Raw genomic sequence first — 17,777 nt, forward strand, 5'->3', positions numbered from 1 at the left:
TTTTTTATAAATTTCCCTTTTTTAAAAGTTTTTAGAAACTAAATATCTTAGTTATGTTTTCCTTTAAACTGAATCTAAATATGTTGATATCATATTTAATCTAAAAATAATTTATAACTAAATTCTTTCTTAAGATATTATCTCAAAAGGTCTTCCCAACACTTATTTGATGCCTACTCTTTTTTTCTCCTCAGTATCAAGGTGGGAATGGCTCCAGTCCAGTAAGGGGAATACCTCCTGCTATCCGATCGCCTCAGAATTCACATTCACATTCCACTCCTTCCTCTTGTGTAAGTTTTGCCTATGAGTTTATCATGCTTAGTGTAATTCAAAACGTTTTTAATACCGAGTATCTTTTGTAGATTGGTACAGTTCTTAACTTCTGTATAGACTCCTTCATCTGAATTAAAATTTGTCATTTAAGTGAATGGACTAACACTCTCTTTAAAGATCTAAACTGCCTCATAAATTAAGTAGTTTTTTTTTTTTTAACTGTTATCCTTTGAAAACAACATTTAATAAAATAATATAATTACATTCAGAACTATTGTTTCTATAAGTGAGATGTTGAGTACATAAAGAATAAAAATGCTTGGAATAAGTTCATGATGGTAAAATAATTGTGAGTTCCATTTTTCTTGTCAATAGTGTAAGGGTGAGATTTGGCAGATTTTTGTTTCTGGGAATATTTTAAGATAGACTTAATTGTTGTTGTCAACTTGGATAACTTTCCCCTTTTGGACAGTAAAAAGGATTTGAAATGTAGATTAAAGTCCTTTCACTTTCCTTTCAGTTGTGATTTTTAAACATTTTGTTTCTTAGTACAAATAATGGCGCCTATTAATTGTCACTGTTTTCTCATCACATATAAATGTGCAGTAAAGTCGTAGAATTCATCATTTGATTTTATGTTGCAGCTCAAGACTTCTGTGAGAAATCACATTTACTTTTTGAATCATTATAATTATTTTTTGGCATATTTTTCAAGTGTTCAGACAATTTTTTTTTGGCTATGTTTTAACAATTATTTAAAACTAATTTTTAGTATATTTAAAGGGGGGAATTATAAAGCTGTTAGCAAAATTCAAATATTCTAGGAGATCTACGTTGCTGTAAAGGACCATAACCTTTTTTTTTCCTAATGAGGTAATTTTTTTAAATATGTATTTTAGGTTCGGCCGAATAGCCCTTCTCCTACTGCATTAGCTTTTGGGGACCACCCTATTACACAACCAAAGCAGTTATCTTTTAAAATTATTCAGGTAAATTGTAATCTTATCAATTTTCTCTGTCCTCAGAAACAATTGCATTAGCTTCTATTTGTTTCAAAGATGTATTTACAAGTCACATATTATGACTCAAGAAAACTAAATGGACTAGACTATGTTAGCTGCATCAGAAATTAAAATTTATTCTCATTCCTTTTATCTCTTACGTAAATGCATATACAGTCCTTCTTGCAAAATCAAATGAATATCCATAAAACATGGGTGGTTTTTTTTTTGGTTTTTTTTTATCTTTTTGTCAGTGAATTTCATCTTCATCTCAAGTGGGTATAAATGGTGTCATCTTTGTGAGATCTCTAGATTTGATGTTACTTCTTTCTTATAAATAATATTTTGGTGGATATTTGATTTTATTGGTGTGATAGCTTAGCTTGATTAACTAGAATGTAGTTACTATTAATACTTTTTTTTTTAAAGCTGATATAAAGTGGTAGTATTTCAGTTTTTTTCTTTTACATTCTACTTTATTATTAGATTATATAATGCAGAAGATAAAACAGTTTTCTTTTGTTTAGACTGATCTCACAATGCTGAAATTAGCTGCACTAGAAAATAATAAAAACCAGGATCTGGAAAAGAAAGAAGGTCGTATAGATGATTTGCTCAGGGTAAGTAATAGTTTGTAGCAAGAAATTATTTGGTAATCGTGGAGCTCTTTAGAAAACATTTTTTTTATTATCATTATAAAAATTATAAAGCTGCAAATACTTGTAATATAAACACATAGATAAAAGCATCACTTTTAAAAATGATTCTTTGGAATCTAAATAAATACTGTTTTAAAAACTGTAAAATATAAATGATCACATATAGTGATTTTACTATGATTAACAATTGTGAGAGAAATTTATTTTTCATTGTGTACCTTTAAGGTTAACTGAATTCTCTGAATAAACTATTGTATAAAAGATACAGTAACAAACCTGCTAAAACCAGACAACTTACAAATGGCACTTCTACCTAGAGTACAATGAAAATTGATGTTCCAAATGATGACCCTCCAAAAGTACTACAAGATTTCAAAAGGCTTCTGAATCAGCAGAGTCCAAATTATAGTCATTATAATATTAATGTTAAGTAGACTTGTTACTACTTGCTGTTTCTCATAAATGACATTTCAGAGGATCTCTGATCTTATTGGTGTGAAGTACTCTCATTATTTGTATGAGAAATTTATCCTATCTTTCCTGAATGCCTTCTGCATCTCTTGTTGCGTGACAGGCATCTTTGGTAATATGCTGCAGGCTACTCAGTATCCTCCTGTCTCTGTAATTTAGGTTACCAATTTTTGATTCTTGATCAGTTGTACTACTGAATGTTGTTCTAGTCATAATTTTGACAAGAATACTAATATGTTAGACTTTTGTGTCAGGGAGCAGCTTGAAATGATTCAAGTATTATATAGTAATGCAAATGTATTTATTTCAGTTTATTATTAATTTCCCATTCATCATTCATATGGAATGCCCAGCTAAGATTATCTATTAAAGACTAACTAATTGACTTTTCCATCCAACTGGATACCATGATCTGAAATTAGACACCTTTCATTTTTTCTTGTGAAGAATGATAGGAATGTTTTTTTCTGTGGTTGTGACTCTCACCAGTGTTACCTTGCAGTACTCTGGCTTGATAAAATGAGCAAAAAACGTTGCTTGTTAACAGGACAAAATTGAGAACCTGACCATCTATAGGGAATCCTTCATTAACATAACAGACAGGTTAAATTTAGGTGATTAGCAAATTCTTAAGCAAAGATGTGCCTATGAGTTTGTCTATCAAGACATTTTGTGTATTTTAACATATGTTTGGGACATATCTTCTTAGATGAAGGTGTTTACTTCAAGTTTTCATTCTGCTTCTAAGAGGCATAAAAACCAACAAAGGGTAAACCTCAGCATTTTCTATTCTCTGTGTCTTTCAGTCATTTATATAACTCAAAATTGAGTTTTTTGGAAGCATTTCTGTTCCTTGCTGAATTTTTCATCAACTCTTCTCAATGTGTCTATACATCAGTTTCAAATATTTAAGATGAGAAATTGGGCATATCGCTCATTAGTCGATGTTATTTTGATTGCTTTTTTTAAATAGCTTCCATTATTTTCCAATTAAAGACATAAAAGAAAAAACATAATTAAGTAGATTAGAAAGTTTACTAAGGGCAAAGATTAAGGACTAATGTCAATGTGAAAATGGAGAGAAACTTTAGAGGCTAATAGAGCTAGCTGGAATCCTGGAACAACTTATAGGGTTTCTGTTGTTTTCTTAAAAGTTGTAAATGATAAAGAATTTGCCCGCTAGGCTGAGAGTTTCTAGGCAGAGAAAACTTCATACAAAATCATTAAAGTAAATTAATTTCTTTAACTATTTGAGCAAGGACAGAAAAGTACAGAGTCAAAGTAACAAGTTCCTTACCTTTTAGTTGCTTTTTTTACATTCTAATTATTTCAAATATTGACCACCCATGTATTGTAATGTTTTAATTAGAGGTAGTTCTTTCATCAAACCTTATGGTTTCCTTTGCACATGGTAGGTACCTTTCTTGTTATTTTCTTTGCTCATGGTAGGCAGCTGTGCTAATCACATATTACTTCTTCTTTAAACAACTACTATAATATCTTCCTGAAGTCTTTGCCTTTAGTCTGTGTCCTATGATTTATCTTTTGCAAAGTTTTCAAAATAATTTTCCCAGTGCTTGGGAATCTATATTACTTATCTTCTCAAAAAATCTTTAGCATTTACCTTATGTCTGTAGCAGTGATCTCCTAACTTATTTGTGTTATATGTAATATGTGTTGCTCTAATCAGGGGGGAAAAAATCCTTCCATCTAATGGTACTTTTTTAGAAAAATGATAATAGCTTTTTGTTTCTCAAAATAATGCAAAGATAGTTTTTAACATTTGCCTTTGCTAAAACTTATGTTTCAGATTTTTTTCCCTCTCTTTCCCTCTCCTCCTCTCTTCTTCCCTTCCCTTCCCCTCTCCTAGACAGCAAGGAATCCAGTAGGGTTAAACATGTGTAATACTTTTAGATATATTTCCACATTTATCATGCTGCACAAGAAAAATCAGAATGAGAAAGTGTGGTCCACATTCAGTCATTTATATTATGTTCATATACTCTTGTATAAATTTATACATTATAAATATCTAGATAAATATATGCGTTATAAAACTAGATAAGGAATACTTGTTATATCCATAAAGTGATGGGGGATAATGAGGGCAAGATATGAATATACTAAGTGCAAAGGAGGAGAGAATTTAACTGCTGATATCAGATCTGAGTTTGATTATAATTTCCAGGAGCTTGCATAGCTAGGCTACAGGACAGAATTGGTATAGCTGTGATTCAGACAAGTCCTACATTTGGCTATCAAAGAAAATGGGAGATTACCCATCTTCCCCTTCTCTAATTGCCTGATAATGCATCTTTATGGTCATTCTGAAAGGTGTCATTTCAAAGACTCTTCTATAGGATAAAATGTTTAGTCTAACATTTAAGGCTAATCTGGCTCCTCGGTGGAAAAACTTGAATCTAGGTCTTGTTGACTTCTCATATCCATCTCTCAAATCAGCAAATATTTGTTAAGTGCATACTGTGTTATTTAGTATTTATTATATGTATTTACATGGTGATTTCACCATGTAACAAAGTGGGTGAGATTGTGATACTTTTAGAAAATAGTGTTATGACACAAATACAAAATAACTGTAATTTAGTGCTTCAGTGGATCTGTGATTTCATTAGTGTGAATGGTTCCTCTTGTAGTGCAGATTGCTGTCCATTCTGTATGCTGGAATTGCCTCCCTTTAATATGGGTCTGTCATTGGGTTTACTTGGGACCCTCAGGATTTTTTGGAAGTTTGGTGGATATTTTAGAGCTTCCAAAGCAATCTATTAGTCATTCTCGACACCTGCTAACTGCTTGATCATTAATTTCCAGTCATGTTTCTATCTTGTACTATTTTCTTGGAAATCCTGGATGGATTGGTGATAAGAGGCCCAGCTTTGGTAGAGGAATACCAGGGTTCACGTCTTTCTTTTATATATATATATATATATATATATATTTTCATTGTATGACCAGTTAATTTCTTAGAAAATTAAGACCCTTAGTTTAAGAGAATTTGGTGACCTACATTGAGGGGGAGGCATTTCCTCACAAAATCACAGGTACATCCTTCCAAAAAAAATTCTTTTCATAATTTATTTTATTTAATTCCTTATTTCTGATAGATTGAAGCCTGCTCACATTCACCAGGCTCTTCTCCATTGCTTCTTGAGTGATAATTCTTCCAAAGGCTTTGGTATTCTGAGACTCAAGAGCAGTCTGGCATTGCCAGATGAATGTTAGTATAACATTCCAGGAGAAGTTTGGGATTGTTAAAAGAGCTATAATTCCCAAAGGTTGCCCAGCTTGCTTTCTTTTGATATGATAAAGAACCAGATTATTTTGTCATTTGTAGTTTAAGAAGTACTGATGGCCTGGGTTTTTAGGTTATTCAAAAGACTTCCATTTGGAGTCTAGGCTATAGACATTCCTTATCCATTTGTTTTTTCCTTTATGGATTCTTTGGCCAAAGTATTTTTGAGCGACTATGGCCCTCATTCTGGAATCTCAAGTGTTGCAGTGCTTGACACAATTACTTCAATGTTATATACAGACAGAAACTTCTGAAGGATCATGCCGCCTTCTTCTTCTTCTTCTTCTTTTTTTTTTTTTTTTTTTGCTGAGGTAATTGGGGTTAAGTGACTCACACAGGTAGGAAGTGTTAAGTTTCTGAGGCCAGATTTGAACTCAGGTCCTCTTGACTTCAGGACAACCACCTAGCTGCCCCCATACCTTCTTTTATTTGGATTGTGACCTAAATAATCTATCATAGTGACAAGCACCTTTTTTTTTTTTTTCCTCCATTTATTTAATATTTTGTTTTTCTCAAGTTACATGTAAAATAATTTTTTAACATTTGTTTTCAAAATTTTGAGTTCTATATTCTTTTCCTCTTTTCCATTCTCTCTGCCCCAATTTTAGAATACCCATGTGAAGTTATGTAAAACATTTTTATGTCATATTGCAAAAAAAAAAGCACAGATCTTTACCCCCTCAAAAAAAATCCAACTTAAGAAAAATGAAGTAAATTTTTAAAAAATATGTTTCAATCTGTATTCAGACAGTCATTCTTTCTCTTAATGTGTATCGAATTTTTTTATCATAGGTCCTTCAAAATGGTCTTGCATCATTGTATTGTGGAGAAAAGCAAAGTTATTCACAACTTATCATCCCACAACCTTGCTATTACTTTGTATGCAGTGCATTTCACTTTGTATGAACTTGTGGAGAACTTCCTAGGTTTTTCTGAGAGCATCCTACTCATCATTTGACAAGCATTTTTTATAAGCAGAAATCTCCTTGTTTCATGTCTCCTGATATTAAACATAAGTACAGGAAATATTTTGTTGGAGGAGAACCTTTGCAAATGCATTTTGTTGTGCTGGAATAAAGTGCCTTTTTGCAGTTGATAAATGATATTTTTTTTATCCTTTTCAGTTGTATGATTATAACAAAGATCTGTTCTTTGGGGATGATGGGGAAAAAGGAATGAACAAATCTGAAACTCAAAAAGTTTTTTTTTTTTTTTTTTTTTTTTTTTTTTTTGTTAAACATTAATATATTTTCTGTCCTTTTCAGTTGTATAACTATAAAGATTTGGGCTTTTATAGAATATCATTTTGAAAAAGTTGCTATTCCTTTGCCATATTTTTATCAAGGACGCTCCCCAGTTCTTTTGTAGATTATGCTCACAAATAGTTTATGTTGGTGGGAAAATGGGCATACTGGATTAATTTATTGGTAGTCTCTTGCTTGTTTTGTGGTTTGGGAGGGGGAGAAAGGTAAGCTAAGATTTTCCCCCCCATGCCTTTATTATCTGTCTTCTGTACTTTGAAATAATTTGAGATTTCCTCCCCCAGTGTCCTCAAAAGTTGTTTTCAACACAGACCTATTTTTTACATCTTTTGTTTAAAAAACCTTTAGTGACTCCCTATCTTCTCCAGTATCAAATATATTAAATGCTCAGTTGGGGTATTTTAAGCCTTTTATATTGTGCTCCCCTCATCTTCTTATACTTCATTCTCATGAATTCTGGGATCCTTTCTGTTCCTTAAAACACCTTTTTCTCCCATAACAACAGCGGTCTTGGGGAAAGAAGAGGGGAAATGCTGCTAGGAATCACACAGATTTTTTTACATTATGCAAACAATATTGATATTCTATATACTTTTTATCTAGTGGAAAACAAATAATTACATTTCTAGAGAAAATAAACCATACTCATATTATTCAATTAATTCACTTATTCTTATTTTTGTATTAAAGCACCAAGTATCATAGTGTATGTTTATTTAATTTGACTTAATTTAATTATTCAAAGAATTATTTCTTGTACCTTTTAATTCACAGCAGGAGCCATTGGTGCATAAGCTGATATTATTTCTAATAATAATGTTTTCTTTCCAAATACTTAGGAGTATTGCAATAAAAGAACACCAACTATCCTGAGAAGCATTTTTGGTTCTCTTTGGATACATGATAAAACTAATTCTACTAACCTGTTTATCTCTACAAAGAGAACCTTTGAGCCATCCTTCCATTTAACTGCAACTCCCCTCTAATGGTTTTGGTTCATAATAATAAGATTAATAAAATTGAATTTCTTTAATGTTTCTTTGTTGTTCATTGGATAAAAATTCCACATCTACCAGCTCTCCCAAGAGAGACAGATTAAGTAAGGTGTTTGAGGGGCTGGTTTTATCATTGTTCTAAAGGGAATAATTTTCTTCATCATTTGGTCATTTGTAGTTTTATGATGAACATAAGCAAAAGAGACTCACCATTAAGATAATTACCATTTTTGTGATAATTCATTACTTTGATACATGAAGATTTATATTCAAGGACACAATAGAAATCAAAAGTTATTTTGGAACATATGATTAGGGATTTTTTAAAATTTAGGGCACAGGCTTTAGATTATTCAAGATTCATTCTATATTTCTTAATGGACAGGATGTGATGTATTGCTGATATGAAAATTATTCCAAATTAGCAATTATAGTACCATCAACTGGTGTATTTAAAGTAACTGTAAACTCTAAAAATAGAAAATGGGCAGAGGTAGAAATAATGTTTTATCACTCTTTCTTAGTGAAGTTTAATAGTGAGAGTAAATGAGACTTCCCCATTCTACCCATCTTTTATCTTCTTAATAATTAGACTCATTTGGTAGCCAAGAGCAATACTGCTTTGGAGTCATAATAACTACTGTTTATTTAGTGCTTTAAGATTTGCCAAGCATTTTACCTGTTACCTGATTCTTAAAATAATTCTAGCAGGTAGGTGCTGTTATTATCCCATTCTACAGATGAGACTGAGAGATTTTGAGACTTGCTCACACAGTTAGTAAGCATCTGAAGTATTTCTTAAGCTCATCTTCTTCCTCTTTGTACCATTTACTCCCTGCTTTAAATATGATCTTTTTTTTTTTTTTGGTGAAACATATAGAACAAAATGATAGAAGAGTGTGTAGGACTCCTTTTAAAATGTAATTGGGGTGAAAACATTCCTCCAGATCAGTTGGCATCAAACCTACTTGTCACATCATCTTCATCCAGAATTTGTAGGTAAAACTGAAAGTGGGACAAATAGATGTGAAATGGTACAGATTTACTTTTCCTCAAGTCTAGTTTCATTAGAAATAGTTGTGAAATCTATAGCTTTTGAACTTCATCAGTCTCAGTATTTAATGTAAATAGTAAAGAAATACCATTGGCCCTTAAGACTGGCAAGCATATATGTATCAAAACAAATAAATTTGTGCTATCAGTAACACAGTTTTAAAGGCATTTTGTAACTAATTGTCAAGATAATGAAAAGTTACGATTATAATGAAATAAGAGCACTAATACTGTTATTGGGGGAAGCAGTTAGATGGAATCACACCTTTTTGAGCTCAAATGTGACTTCAAAACACTTAATAGCTATGTGACACAGCAAGTTCACTGACTCCTGTTTGCCTCAGTTTCTTCATCTGTAAAATGAGTGGAGAAGAAAATGGCAAAACTACTCCAGGATCTTTGCTGTGAAAACCCTAAGTGGGGTCACAAAGAATTGGACATGACTGAAAATCACTGAACAATAATAATATTTCCCGGAAGTTGGAAGATTGAAGGAGTTATGTTGTCTATGTATCTGACCCTTTCTTAATCCGAATATATTCATTTTTCATTGTTAGTTGTGGGGCATATATATCATAAGATCATAGTTTAAAAGCTGGAGGATATGTCACAACTTAAAATAATGAGAAGTGACCATTAATCCTAACAGATTACTTCTTCCTCTTAACTTGAAAAATCACTGTTTAAGAACACAGGAAGTATAGGGGAGAGCTAGATTGGAGCTAGATTATAGAGAACTATTAGACCCAAGAATAACTTTTTAAAGTTGTCAGTTAAATTTGTTGTGGGGGAGAGTGGAGGGTATGTCTCCATCTGGTTCTTTTCCAAAAGAATGGGGCATCCCATCTATTTTTTTGTATTTTCACAAACATTTGTTGAGCACCTAATATTTAAGGTGTTATTGGGTCAGGTTCATTCAAAAGTGAATGAGTAAATAGATTCTTAACTTAAAGGAGCTTATAATCTTGATAGAATTTAGAGATGATATAATGACATTCTACAGGGGATAGATAAGCAAAATGCTTGGGCAGTAAAGAAAAAGCAGGTCATTAGGAAGATCAGGATATTTGAATTGGGTCATAAATGATAGCTAGAATTACATATTTTTTGATTAAATCTTTTTATTTTCAAAACATGAATTCATTTTTTAACATTTATTTTTGCAAAACCTTGTATTTCAAAAAAAAAAAAAAATTCATTTCCTTCTCCCCACTCCCTCCCCTAGTTGGCAAGTAATCCAATATGTTAAACATGTGCAATTCTTCTGTACATATTTCCACAATTATGTTGCACAAGAAAAATCAGATTAAAAAGGAAAAAAATGAGAAAGAAAACAAAATGCAGATAGCTAGAGAAATTTTGCTAATGTTTATATTCCAGGGACTGTTAACAGTATGAGCAAAGACCATTGGATTTGACATTTAGCCAGGTCACAGATGACCTCAGAAAATAGTGTCATAGTGGTGGGAGTGAAAGCCTGATTATTAGGCCTAAAGGAACAAGTGGCAGGTGAAGAAATGGAGGTAACTTGTGTAGATTACTTCTGGGTGATAGAAGCAAAAGACGGAAAGAGAGAGTATGAGGACTATCGGGCTTGAGAAGATTATTTTTTAAGAAATGGAAGACTTAAACATGTGTGTGGGGCAATAGAAAGGAACCAGGAGAGAAATTATATAATTCAAGAGAGGATGATGAAGCAGGCTCACAGAAGAGAGCTAGAATGGCACGGGTAAAGGTTTTTGTCTTTGGGGGAAATTAAGGCTATTTCAGATATAAGCAAAGATGGTAACGGACAGTTGAAAATTTTGCTTGAAAAGGAAGTTAAGGGATTTCATTAACTGACTTCTGTTATTGTCAGTAAAATAGTAGGCAAGACCATCTGCTGAAATGGCATTTATTAGAAATGGAATTAGGTGCTTCTTAGAAAGGAGAGGCCATTTTGGGGAAGAGAGATAAGTTGGTGATAGATAGGTTAATGAATGAATTTCAAGATACTTCAGAAACTTCAGAAATGTGAAATCTGATGAGGGAAAAGCATTTCTTTGAGACTCAGATTCAAATGTTGACTTTTCCATTGACTTTAGAAACGCATGTAAGTTCCCCCATCTTTACTGGGAAGAAGTTTGACTCAATGATCTGAATTTAAGATTATTAAAGTTAGCATGAATTTGCAATGACATTTGATTCATATTATAACATTGAGCTGTCTATGACATTGGAATCCTAGAAGTTTGAGCAAAACAAACAAACAAACAAAAAAGAACAATGAATTGATACATTATAGATTTGGCAGAAGTCCAAGGGAGCAGTGTGTTCTGGATGCCATCTGGGACCATGGTAGGAGTGAATAACCATTTCTTCTAGTTTTCAGGAGGCAAATGAAGCCAGGAGGAATCATGATGTATTGAGAACTAACAGTCAAAGAAGACTGAAAGTCTAGTGAATGTGAAAAGGAAATTTACCTGGAGGAACTGGGAGGTCACCATCTCAGAAATTTCAGAATTTAGGAAAATTAATTAGAGAGCAAGTATGACATGAACATTATTATGAGTGGAATGAAATGGAAATACATAAACCAAATATTGCCATCATGCTGCATAGTACTTCTCAGGTTTTTAAGTGCTTTTTTTGCAGCATTTCTATGTCATGTAGACATCATCCTCCTTTTACAGGTGGTAAAACAGATAAGTCTTGTGGTTTTACAAGAGATAAAAATCAGAACCAGTATATGTAGTACAACTTAATACATAGAACTTTTTCAACTGTGCTATACTGTTACCTTTTCTACCATATGATTTGAAACTAGCATGTTGAAATGGGCATCAGAACAAATGTTAAAGGCACTGAACAGAATTGGAATTGAAATAGATGGAAAGAGTTGTTCATTATTCAAGGTGGAATAGTGTTTTGGAGAGTTGCAGAAATGGGTTAGGTGATGATTGTGTGTGTGTGGGCACGTGGGCGCGTTGTACATCCCATAGATGGGATGCCCCATTCTTTTGGAAAAGAACCAGATGGAGACATACCCTCCCCTCTGCCCCACAAAAAAATTTAACTGACAACTTTAAAAAGTTATTCTTGGGTCTAATAGTTCTCTATAATCTAGCTCCAATGTATTTTCTCCCCTATACTTATTACTCGTGCTTGAGGGGAGGACTGTTCACCATGTTTCAAAATCTTGTGCCTCTCTTTTGTTATCTCCAGCTCTTAGCACAGTATCACATAATAGTTACTTAATAACTATTTATTGACTGGACTAAATATCAATTTCAAAAGGAGAAATATTATCATGAGTTATTATTGAAATAATAGCTTTTATGTCAGCAAGAAATATCCTGCTTCTTCTCAGCAACCCTCAGTTAGTGTTAGGTAGCAGAGAAATCTGAAAGAAGGTAGAGGGAAGATAGAGGAAATCTAGAGAAAAGCTAGATTTACCATTAAGGGAAACATTAAAGAAGTATTTATTATCTAATTCTTAAAATTTTTATATTAAGTATATTAAAGTTAAATTTTTGATATGACAGTTTATCAGGTTCATCATTTGGAATATTTAGTTCTCATGGTATAGTATTCTAATTCTAAAAATGACTTGTTCAACCTGGGGTTCTTGAACTTGTTTTTTAAAAATATTTTAAAACTGTCTTACAGTATAATTGGTTTTCTTTATAATCTTAGGTATTTTATTTTATGCTATTAAAAATTTTATTCTGAGAAGAGGTTGACAGACTTCTTTTTATCCACTAACTTCAAGAACTGCCAGAGAGATCTGACACCAAAAAAAAAGTTTAAAATACCTGCTGTAGTTGTAGCTCCTCCCGACCAAGATACCAGAGGAGTGAATATCTGTCATTTTCAAAACTTATTTTAACATAGAAAATTTATATTTTGAATCATTAAATAAAAATTTGCTAAAGATAAACATTTATGCATACATGCTTACATATATATATATATATATATATATATAATATTTTATTACCTTTTTTTGCCTTTGGTCACATTATGTAGTAGCATTAAATTTTAAATTTTTCGTGCATGTTTATACATTTCCTGCTTATGTTTTAGGCTAACTGTGATCTTAGACGTCAAATAGACGAACAGCAAAAACTACTTGAAAAATACAAAGAAAGATTAAATAAATGCATTTCAATGAGTAAGAAGCTTTTAATAGAAAAGGTAAGTTAAAGTTAAACTTCTTTCTAGCTTTACTAATATGTTGGGAACTTTTTCATTTTAAACTAAGTTATCAATTTTTTTTTTCCCTACCAGAGCACACAAGAAAAGCTGGCAAGCAGGGAAAAGAGTATGCAAGACAGACTACGCCTTGGGCATTTTACAACAGTTAGACACGGTGCTTCATTTACTGAACAGTGGACAGATGGTTTTGCCTTTCAGAATCTTGTGAAGTTAGTCATTCTTATTTTTAAAATTCCAAGTAATTGTGGGGGGATTTTTGTTATTAAAGCTTTTAGTTACTTTACATATATTTTCTTTCTTATTGCTCTATGAAGTGATAGAATTCAGTACAGTGATGTTTGTTTGTTTTTAATAAACAAGGTAACTGAATTTAGAATACTGACTTCTCATGCCTTTGAAAGATGATGAGTAGGCCTCATTTATTTTTAACTAGCTTTTGAAAAAAAGTTAAATTTTTGACATGAGCAAGATTTAATTATTCTGTACAATTGACAGCTAAATGTAAACATAAGTATCAGATTTCAATTTTAGCTTTACTGTATTTCTTGATTAATACTTATTTTAGGTGTAGAAGATAAATTTGTAGTTCTGAATGTGACTCCCTTAAAAATAATCTGATTTGGTTTTTAGATTTTATTTTGGTGGATAAATTGGGGAGAAGAGAATTTAACTTTCTATTCAAGGATTTTAACATAATGGTAATGATTTTTCTAATTTTTTATCCATCTTCCTAACCTCCTTGCTATTAATGGTTAACCTAAATCTATGCTACACTTGAGTGAAAGACTGAGTAGTGAGTACATTGTTCAATATAATACATTGAATTGAATATATTATTCGTCAGTATTTCTAATATAACCATTAACACAACAGAATAATTTTTAAAACCCAAGAGTATTTTCAAACGGAATGACAACTGTTAAGAGTAAATTGAGAGATTTCTTTGTTCATATATTCAATTAAGCTTACAAATCTGAACTACTTGTAATACTGCCCTGTCAACTTTATAAAACCATGGGAGATAGAAAATGTCAACTGCATTTGCAGCATACCCATACTCAGTCCCATCTTTAGAAGCTGAAGATGATTTGGTGATATCTTTAAAAACTTTCAAGCTCTAATACCCTACCTTTTGGCATGGTTTATATGCTGTATAGATGGGTTGATGACTAAGAGCTAATAATCTTTAAGAAAAACAAAGCAAGAGGGTTGAGGTGTCCTGCATATTGAGATTCACAATTTAATAATATAGGTAAGCCAGAAATCCAGTTTTCAGGTAATACTTAAACTCCCCGGTGACATCGATAGCATTTTAGTAGAAACAGTAAGGACCAAAAATATATTTTCCATGTGAACACTTAATATTATCAATAAATATTTATTCAATACTTGCTTTGTACAAATACTGTGCTAGATGCTACATATTCATCTCTCATATCTCTTGATGGAGATATTAGTGATCAGTGAAATAAACTAGATGGAGAAACAGGAGTAGACAGATAACTGGAGAATTAGTGCACTGAATTTTTATCCACTAACTTCAAAAACTGACTATAATTTTTCTTTTATATCTTGATTTTTTAAATTAGGGATTGTAATTAGTATAATATTTATGACATTATGGTATAAATTTAATGTAGGGACTTGTTCAAGGAGGACAGAAAATAGTCCTAATTCTTTAGGATATAAAGGAAGTTGAACCTCGTATTTGGGGTGATTGTTTTGGAGATAGCAGAAACTGGAAGTCAGTAGTCCAGTGAAGAGGCTATTGAAACAGGCAAGAAGTCATGAGAGCCAAAACTGTCATGGCAGCCATGGAAACAGGAAAGGATCTGTCAAGAGACAGAAGAGTTGCCAAGTTTAGAAGAGTTAGAAGCAACAGGATGTAGCATTTGTTTAGAGTATAGGAAGGGTCAGGATAATTCCTTTGATCTTTTGATTTAACCATCAACAACTTTTTATTTTCTATACCTATTGGCCTATCCTTTACCTCAAAACAAATTCCCCTGATGAGCCCGAGAGAGCCTTTGACAATGGCATTGGTGGAACTGGAACAGTTGGTGTCCTTATGCAAACTCATTTGTTACTTTTTTTTCTTTGTAAGCTCTCTGTTATAATAAATAAACTGACAGAAAAACTAATTTAAAATTTTGGTTCCCATATTCCTTTAATAGTCATATTTTTACCAAGTAGTTTAAAAGTAGGGAAGTTCTTTTACTAGAATTATGTAGATAAGACTTTATTCCCCAGAGTTGGCATTCTAGCCCAAGGAGAACCTTCTTTTCTTAAGTGAGTATCTCAGGACGCCTCTTTTCTGAAGTTCTTCAAAGGTTGACTGCCTAGTGTGGGTAGCTTGCACTGTTGCTTTTGTCTGATTAGAATTTCCTTTGGATTTGTCTGATTTCTCAGCCTAAGGCTTGCGCTTCATTTAACTTGGCAACACATATCCTATTCTGTGGAAATAATTTATACAAATTGGTTAACTTTTTTTTTTTTTTAAACTAAGAATGGACCAAAATGATAAATTGTATGATACCTAACAAGAAATTTTTGTTCCTGAGGCTGACTATATCTGCAGTGATAAAATAAAGAAAGCTATTTCTGGGGGGAAATGAATTGAATACCAAAGCCTCTCTGTACCCTGTGGGCAGAAATTTGAATAATGTTGAAGGGGGGAAAGACAGTCATTTTCTTTGGCTTACTCTTCTGAGATTGGTAGACCTCTCTGAATATATGCTGCAAGGTGTTTTCCCCGGTGTGAACCCACAACAATTAAATGTTATATTTGGAATTAGAAGGAAAAAATGGAAATTGTAAAGACAAAATTCTTAAAACAAGAAGGTCCCCAGAATGTTGACTTCTTGCTTTTAATTTATTGTCTTGGTTGTTCATCATGGGAAAGTCACTAGGCAACATGATTTTATCAATGTCATTGAGCAACACAGAGTTAAACCTTTTGGTAGAGGCATGAGGTCTGTCAGCTGTCCATGATAACTAGTATCTCCCTTGTTTTTAAAAAAATGTGAGAAAGGTAAAACATTGAGATAGGATGATACAACCCAGGAAATTTTTTCTACTGTTCCTTCACAGACATAATATTTTATGACTTTATCCAGCAGTTGGGTATATTTGGTTTTATAGGTCATGACTATCTGAACCTCAAGAATTTTATACATTTTAGTGTTTTGTATAAAGTGTAAAACATTATTATAATTTCCAAACTGAAAGGGAGAGAGATACAGTGAATTCAGAAGATGGGTTCCAGGTTTCTTATTTCAAACTATGGTATCTGGTTGGTATTTCCTTTCTTGGCTCAGTGCATAGACACATAATGGACATTACAGTTTTGAGGAATCTCCGGACAGTTACATAGCAGTGCCATAAGGAATCTTATCATCAATAACATTTGTACTGCTTTGATGATAGAAGTGTTTTCAGAGGTCTGTCAATAGAAACAGCAGTAAAAGCCCTTTTTATATCTTTGTGGTGAACAATGCTAATCACTCTGGTGAAGTTTAAATCTTCTGTTAAAATAAGGTGCAACATAAAACTTTGGGTATTTTTTTAAATTAAAGATTTTTATTTGCAAAGCATATGAATGGGTAATTTTTCCAACATTGACCCTTGAATAACCTTTTGTTGCAAATTTTCCCCTTCTTCCTTCCATTCCCTCCCCCATCTGGCAGTTAGTCCAATGCACGTTAAATATGTTTAAATGTATGTTAGATCCAATATGTGTATACATATTTATATAGTTATCTGGTTGCGTAAGAAAAAAATCAGATCAAGAAGGAAGAAAAAGAAAAACTGAGGGGAAAAAAAACAAAATGCAAGCAAATAACAAGAGAGAGAGAGTGAGAATGCTATGTTGTGTTTCACCCTCTGTTCCCATGGTTCTCTCTCTGGGTGTAGATAGCTCTCTTCATCACTGCACAATGATGAGTGCACAAAATGAGTATACTGCACAAAATGTTGGATAGCGCCATGTCCATCAGAATTAATCATCATATAGTCTTGTTATTGCTGTGTATAATCTCCTGATTCTGCTCATTTCACTTTGCATCAATTCATGTAAGTCTCTTCAGGCCTCTTTGAAATCATTCTGCTGGTCATTTCCTACAGAACAATATAACATTCATATGCCACATTTATTTAGCCATTCTCCAATTGATGAGCATCCACTCAGTTTCCAGTTTTTTGCCACTACAAAGAGGGCTGCCATAAACATTTTTTGCATTTGTGGGTCCCTTTCCCTCCTTTAAGATCTTTTTGGGATACAAGCCCAGTAGAGACACTGCTGAGTCAAAGAATGCACAGTTTGACAACTTTTTGAGCGTAGTTCCAAACTGCTCTCCAAAATGGTTGGATCTGTTCACAGTTTCACCAGCAATGTATCAGTGTAGTTTAGGTGTTTTCTAATGGAATGTTTATATGTCTGACAATTTGTCTTTTGCATGGAGTCAAGTTACCTTTCTTTCCTTCTTTGTTCATTCTCCATTGGCTTCAACTAGTGGAATATCACAAGTTCAAAGTGAAAACCATAATCACACACACAC

At 32.6% G+C, this 17,777-nt stretch overlaps 1 protein-coding gene across 3 annotated transcripts in view; it reads left to right on the top strand.

The window, feature by feature from the left end:
* Positions 1-17,777, top strand: part of TLK1 (tousled like kinase 1) — a 151,154-nt gene that overhangs the window by 91,036 nt on the left and 42,341 nt on the right. For 2 of the 3 annotated variants that reach the window (XM_031960474.1, XM_031960476.1), the window contains 5 exons: positions 195-290; positions 1,173-1,262; positions 1,802-1,894; positions 13,090-13,200; positions 13,294-13,430. In XM_031960474.1, coding sequence (XP_031816334.1) covers positions 195-290; positions 1,173-1,262; positions 1,802-1,894; positions 13,090-13,200; positions 13,294-13,430 — 527 coding nt within the window. The remainder of the gene's footprint in view (positions 1-194; positions 291-1,172; positions 1,263-1,801; positions 1,895-13,089; positions 13,201-13,293; positions 13,431-17,777) is intronic. The other variant, XM_031960475.1, reaches the window with a different exon arrangement.

The sequence above is a fragment of the Sarcophilus harrisii genome, chromosome 3, assembly GCF_902635505.1.
Source record: "Sarcophilus harrisii chromosome 3, mSarHar1.11, whole genome shotgun sequence".
Taxonomy (NCBI): domain Eukaryota; kingdom Metazoa; phylum Chordata; class Mammalia; order Dasyuromorphia; family Dasyuridae; genus Sarcophilus; species Sarcophilus harrisii.